Here is a 7,262-nt window from a genome sequence, read left to right as displayed (position 1 = left end):
AAAGTGGTTGATGCAGAGCAGTCATGTACTGATGCACCTAAAACACTTTATCAGGTAAACTGACAGTGTGTGAGGCATGGGAAATGCATGGGTTAAGGTGCAGGAACATGAATAGTAATGCATGGTGTGCACAGGCATCACGGGAAAGTGCGGCCTAAGGAGCAGACAATGGTTTGTAGCTGAAACTAATGAAGGCCACATATAGGGGAGTGATGAGCTACCTTTCCATCACCTATATCAAAAGATGGCCTTTGCAAGCCTAGTGGGAATATGATCGTCACACCACCCATCACAGATTGATCATATCAAACATATCCTGCACTACACACTACTGCTAGTTGACCCCTGGACACACTCCTGGAAAGCAATTGAAGTCATAGCAGTTGCTGTGTCAGAGTTGGCCATGAGCTCAGCATGATATTCTCAAAGACTAAAGATGAGGCATGGTCCTAGTACAAACACTTGTGCAACCTGGAATATCTGAGTGAGACCCAAATAAATCTGAGTGTCCTGGGAATATAAGTCCTATAGAAATGATGGGTCTTGGTCACATGTTGAGGTCAGTGACAGATTGGCATACTGCTGAGAGTGTTGGTGAGAACAAACCAATCATGAAGCAAGAGACAGCCAAAAAACTAGCACATGCAAAACTTCAGCAGAACAAGAGAACTACATTCATATTATGAGCTCACCTCACAAAGTAACTCATGTGAGTTTTCATTAACACCATAAAACAGTCCCTGATAATACCATTTGTTGAGTGTTGTCATAATTCATGGAAGTGCTTTACAGCAATCCAGACTATGAAACACAGAGCAAGGACCTCCCATACAGTGCCAAGTACCCAAGTTATACCAACCAAAAGTTGTTCATCTCCTGTATAGCTAATCACACACATATAGGTACTGGAGAGAACAACTTCCTCTAGTACTTGTCAATGAACCTGATGTATCTAAATATTTCATACAGAACTAAAGCTTACCCCCTGAAGTCTGCATCATTGTTATTGTGGCTATCACTGCATTGGTGGTTGTGATGGTCAGAAAGATAACAATGAGAAATATCAGCACCTTTTTGGATCGCTGGTGCATGGCATGTAACTGAGCAATCATGATGACTTGCACAATGCTTCAGTCATGTCAGTATCATGGAGGTGTGTAGCTCACCACCTGGTATTATCTGTACAACCTCACCCATCCAAATAGATATGTCATATGCAATAAGGCCTGACAAATCTAACAACATGATTTATCAGCATCAGAGGATTACAGGCTTGAAACAAACTCACAACTATGGGAGTCATTATCTTGAATCAACAAGTTGTTTGAGAATCTCACTCACCCCTGCAGGTAAGTTCAGTTGTTTTGACGGGAATGAAAGGCACCAGTGAAATACTTACTGCATCTGACATTGAAATTGTTGGAACATTATCTATATGCTGTCTGTCACAAGAAAGAAACAGTCTATGCAAGGAGACGTACCCAACATGTAGATCCTGATAGTGAGAGACAAGTAATGAGCACAACATCAATGGCTTAAATATCCAAACATACACAGAAAATCCTATTCTAACATAGCACACCTAGAATATATTGAAGTCAGCAAACCTTGGACTTGCTAAGCATAAATATTGAAACCCAAGGTACATACACTGAGATAAAGGAAGGTCATCGGGGACCGGTGTTGCCTCTGCCATGAACAAGTTGTATTTTCACGTCATTCTTTTGATGTAGGAGTCCGCTCACCCAGATCAGTTCAACCTATAACAAAATTCTAAGCAAGTTGGCTACCCCAGCAATGGGTTGATGTACCCCTCATCCAAATGTGAGCGCTGAGAATACTATAAGGATATTAGTGGTCTTTTCATACTTAAGCTTGCTCACTGTCATATCTGCATATCCAGATCTCAGATCTGACCCTTATCTCATCTCAGATCCACATCTTATCCCCCTCCAACATCTCATCATTCAATCTGTCCACTCATCTGGTCCGGTCCACAACTCATCCAAATCCACAACCGGCACTCGTCTCCTTTCAGTAACCCCCTAACTCTGGTATTTCAGTTATCTGTATATCCATCCTGCTCCCTGATCCACTACCTATGTTTCATTTCCATTTCATGATTTGTGATCCATTTCTACTTACCAATAGACTATCCACATGCTTCATACATAGCCTCAGACTCTGCTGATTGATCATTCTGTTAGATACCTATGGTATATAACCTCCTGTAACTTTCTGTAGTACCTCAGTTCGAATATCATCTTAGTTCTACTCATTCCTGCCCTCTGGACTTGAGTACCTCTACTCTCGTCACCCTCCAAGACTTAGGATTGATTCCTATAGTCTATCCGTATCCGCCTCTGTCTCCAACAGTCCATTACTGTTAGTTTCTAGTCTGGATTAGCCCTATGATACTTATCCCTCATCCGGAAGTCATCTGGATCCATTACACTACTCGTTCAACCTTCTGGATGCATTAGTCTTGCCTTCCTGAAATAAGGGGCAATACTCAGGTAAGGGGCACAGTGCACGAGCTGAGGCCAAAGCCCTTCGGATCCAGTTATCCTTTGAGCACAACCTTAACACTCACCCCAATCATACATCAGCCCAACAGAGGTGGCAGCTGTGACATTGGAGTAAAGATGAATTGAATAATCACTGTCAACATGTGGCTGACACTCTACATACCTACAAAATAGCTAGAAATGAAATTTGCATTGATGATTGGCCACCAACTGGGATCATTCAAGACTAGAGTGTAAGCCAGGCTTACCACACAACTAACATCACCTGCTTACTGCGTGCTGATTGGACACCATGTACTATTTGTTCTGTGTTTGGATCAACAACTCTGATCAATATATATAGCTCATCAGATATGTACTCACATCTTATCTCTTTACTGTATCCTTAATCATATGCTCTTCCATGTTACTGCTTGTCTGTCTCTGAGTGTTGCCATTGATGGCAGCATTACATAGAGTCATGCTATTGGAGGATGGGAGTGAGCGAGCAGGGAACTTGGTGGATGCATAACAATCACATTCATGCTTAATATACCACAATAAAGTGCTTACATCACTGAAGTGATATTTGAAGCAGGCCTGAGGCCTGAGGTATCAATGAAACCTGATCATTGGTGTTGTTTGCTCTTTGAATGTCATGGGGACCCCTCAATTGCTCGTGTGACGGGGTCCTCGATTTGCTGGCTAATAGGCTATAGCGCTAAATCTTCGTCGTCTGCATTCCACGAGACTTAAGCGAGGACAATTGGCAGGTGTGATGCTTACATAAGTTCAAATACAGCTCCACACAGCCGCAGAACTTCGGGCTTGGCGGCTGGCCTTGGCGTCAGGAAGCTTGTTGACTCAAGGACTGCATTATCGTCATGCTCAGCATTTTCCACAACATGCTGCCACACGTTTCTAAGTACTCGGATTTCTACCCTCAGTTCGTAAAGCGTGAGTATTCGTGATGTTGTAAATATTCGTGAAGTGCTAGGTATTCATGAAGTGTTACAGGTCCGAACCAGATCTACGATTCTGATCCTCGGAAAGTGATGGAAATTGCAATGGAGAAATGATCGTGTAGTACTTACTATACGGTAAAGATCGCTTTGCTCATTTTAATTTGAGAATAAAATACCCAGATACGGATCCTTCATGATTAGTTGTCCAAAATTCGACTCAACTGCTCCTCCCAACTACCACCAGGGCAGCAATGAAGAGCAGCATGATAACAATCCCACTCACAGCAGCAGCCACCCTACACCTCCTAATCCACGGACTCCTCGCCATCAAAAAAGGGCCACGAGGATGTGTTGAATGAATCCCTCGCGAATACGATGGCGGCATTAAGCTCTGCACCGAAGGTGCCACGAAGGGATAGCCATGGTGCAACGGCTGCATCCTAAATGAATCAACGGTCTGTGCGTTCTTACCCGTCCACAAGGGCATCATGCTCCCGCTCCGGCCATAGTTATTATTACTCTTGGCTTTCACCAGCCATCCACCGATCAGCCAACACCATGGCGCGATAAACCCAAGCCAGAACAGCGTCCGAGCGGTGTCGGATTTCTCAGTGTGCTTGCCCCATTTCTCGTTGGCCTGGCGCGCGCTAGAGCATTCCGTGTGCGAGCCAAAATATAGCTCTGACTCTGCAAAGCGACGGTCGATGAACGAAGATGACATCGATCGGACAGAATCACGCTGGCTTGGAGTATCGATCCTACCGTGATTAGTCCGGTGATCTACATTGGGCTGTGGTAGTGAGTATGAGGGTGGATATGTTGAGGTTCGCGATGAAGGACGGGGAAGTAAGGGTGTGTGTGTTGCTGGAGAGGGTGTGTGCGTTGCTGGAGGCAGCTGAGGGATTCCCTGTTGATACTCGGGGGAACTCTTAGAGGACTCCGCAGTTCGGCTTGATGGGAGCTCTTGATCACCTAGAGGTTCATGATCCGGTTCTAAAACCATAGCAGAGTATCTGCTCTCCCGCACTGCAGCAGCTGACCGAGCTGTGACGAAGCTCTCGCGTTTTGTCGAAGCATCATCGGGGGTACCCAGCCCTTCATCAACGATATCCCGGGACAAAAGTGTGTCTGAGGGGAGGGGTCCTGGAAATGCTGGGCGTAGATCAAGAGGAGGAATCACAGGCGGTGTTGCAGATGACGAGTTGCCAGACTGGTGTGTCCTCGTCGACGACATACTTATGGTCCTGTTCAGCGGGCGGGAAAGAAAATTTGAATATACTGGCGATGAACCTGTTTAAATCAATTAGTTACGAAACCAAACTCTAGAAATCGCGCACGAACGTGACGAGTCACCAGTAAGTGAATCCTCTCGTCGTCTTGCAAATTGCGGAGCGACTGGGGTGGTGGGCGTGGGCGTTGGGCGTGCAGAATACATAGCTACCACGCTTGTTGGTGTCATCATAGTACCCGTAGTACCACTCGCTCGAGAACCGGAGCCATCAGGGCTGCTTGGTAATGATACGTTACGCTTCTCAGGTGACATATAGTCTTGCTCAACAATTGGAGAGAGTGGGTGCCCAAAACTCTCCTGTACCGGTAGTCGCAATGAATGCGAGCTCTTGGAGGGTTGTAAGGTCCGCGTGCGTGGGACATTTGCTGGTGGTGAAGTGGGAGGTGGTGGTGGGAAATGATGAGGCAGAAGATTTGGTGCCGATGATGCGGCACGAGCAACCGAAGTTCCTCCAGACCCTCCGAGCCAGGAAACTTGCGAAGGGGTTTTAGGCGATTCGAGGCTACTCTGGGAGGATGATGCCGGCGTATGATTTTGCCAGTATGGGTAAGGGTGTGTCGGCACGCGGAGCCCAGGAGGCAGCGGGCGCTTAGGATTTGAAGGCGTAGTCGGAAGGGAGGATGTACTGTCAAGGGCTTGGGAGCCCTGGCTCTCCACAGGAGGATGATTCGAGTGGACTTCGGTTTCGATATGCACCTGGAGTTGCGAGTCAGCATCTTGCTGACGTTGTTTGCCCTTGCTATTGGATTCCGAGCCCATGAAGTGAAACATAGAGGTGAAGCAAATGAAAAATAGAGGACTGGGTTGGGTGAGTGGTGACAAAAGGCTTTCCTGTGGACTGCCCGCGTGCGATCAATGGCGTGGAAGGGTGGTAAGGGCGCTGGACGATCGATGAGTGTAAATACGTATAATGCGTAAGTACAAGGAAACCTCGGACACACGAAACCAGTGTCAGGTATAAGTACCGTGGACGGGCGGGCATGCAGGAGAAGCTTGTTGTGAAAGGTGAGGATGCCACGAAAAAGGGGGGCGTAAGAAGCACGATATCACTACCGATGCTCGTAGAATGGAATCGATTGACCATAGAGAGTAGGCGGCTGGCTGTTCAGATTATCATGTGAGGAGGCTGGCGAGCGCAAGAAAAGGCGTGTATGCCTCACACATAACATGAGGCGAGTACCTACCATATCGGCTAGTCATTAGTTGATGGTGTCATAAACCGTTGCGGACCACGGTTTGCAGTGAGTTTGCGGTTTTTATATCCAGTCAAGCTCTCTACATTCCAGCCGCTGCATCGGACGAGTCAGATTGAAAGTAGCAGAATGGCAATAAACCTCACCTCCCTGGGACATAGATAGCTAGATTGCATGTGTTTTCCAGTTGCCTGTTAAGCGGATAGTACTACATGAGGGATGTGAACGAAAGAGTAGCCAGTTGCAATGCCGCATGCAGGTCTCCTCATGGCCGCTGCTTGTCACGAATGACCATTTACATTAAAGAAATATCCAGCACATGGCTAGTGGTGTGCACGAGTCCGATAGGAGAAAACTAAATATGAACGACCGCATCGATATATGATTCGGCCTGCATAGGGAAGATGGCATACTGAACGTGTACAGCCACCTGTTTGACTGCATCACAGACCGTCGCGCAGTTTAACAGGTGGTTGTACACACTGCTTTGAACATCATCGGATATCTTCATGATATCGAACACAAAGTAATCAGATACATTGATGTAATCGGCAAACAACAGGGGAGTGAGGAATTAGTAGCAGTACGTATAAACAGTGTCAAGTATTGGTATCGTAAGTCGTTAGTAGAACCCTGTTCTGCACCAGCCAGCGTGCAATCCATCCTGTATCCATACATTTATCAACTAGATCTACGCACCGAGGACATACTCGTGCTCATTGATTAAATATAGCAATGAAGATTGCAAAAGTGAGTGTATGGTCCACGTTCATACGTCGGTCCCTGTGACTGCTGGAGTATCATCGACAGTAGGAGTGTCAAGTTCTGTGGCAGGTGCATCCTCAGCTGCTGAAGTAGAAAGTATCTTGGTATCATCCTTTGAATCATCTTCAGGTTGTCCCTCGTCCAAAATTACTTCAGACGAAGAGGCCACCGAATCGACGTCCGAATCATCTTGGGCGTCTTTCTTATCAGCATCGTCCTCTGGAGCCGTAGCCACTTCTTCTATCGATGTTGTGTCCAATTGTGGGGTTCTACCGGGAGAATCTGGCAGGGGAACTTCCTCGGGACCGGATGGTGAGTCCGACTTCTTCTCATCCAATTCCACATCCTTCACCCCTGCGTCACTGACTTAACATCCTCTCCTTCCTTCTTATCCGAGTCTGTTGGTATTGAAGGGGAACTGCCTTCAGCCTGCGTGGATTCCCCCTTTAGTTTCTTGACACTCGTAGAAGCAGAGTCATCATCGCCATCCTCAACGAAGCTGAAGCACCTCTTCCGACCTATCGTGGGTGCATTGGATGTT

The 7,262-nt window shown here is 46.7% G+C and overlaps 1 protein-coding gene across 1 annotated transcript; it reads right to left on the bottom strand.

The window, feature by feature from the left end:
- Nucleotides 1-6,725: 6,725 nt before the first annotated feature.
- On the bottom strand, nt 6,726-7,237 carry BJ212DRAFT_1489281 (uncharacterized protein; the record flags this gene model as incomplete). The annotated part of the gene is made up of 2 exons (XM_041341409.1): nt 6,726-7,075; nt 7,141-7,237. Coding segments are annotated over 2 exons (447 nt in total), but the record flags the coding sequence as incomplete, so codon positions are not given.
- Between the last annotated feature and the right edge of the window lie 25 nt (nt 7,238-7,262).

Source organism: Suillus subaureus, assembly GCF_016647635.1.
Source record: "Suillus subaureus strain MN1 chromosome Unknown BJ212scaffold_254, whole genome shotgun sequence".
Lineage (NCBI taxonomy): Eukaryota > Fungi > Basidiomycota > Agaricomycetes > Boletales > Suillaceae > Suillus > Suillus subaureus.
This window is presented reverse-complemented; position numbering and strand designations above follow the sequence as displayed.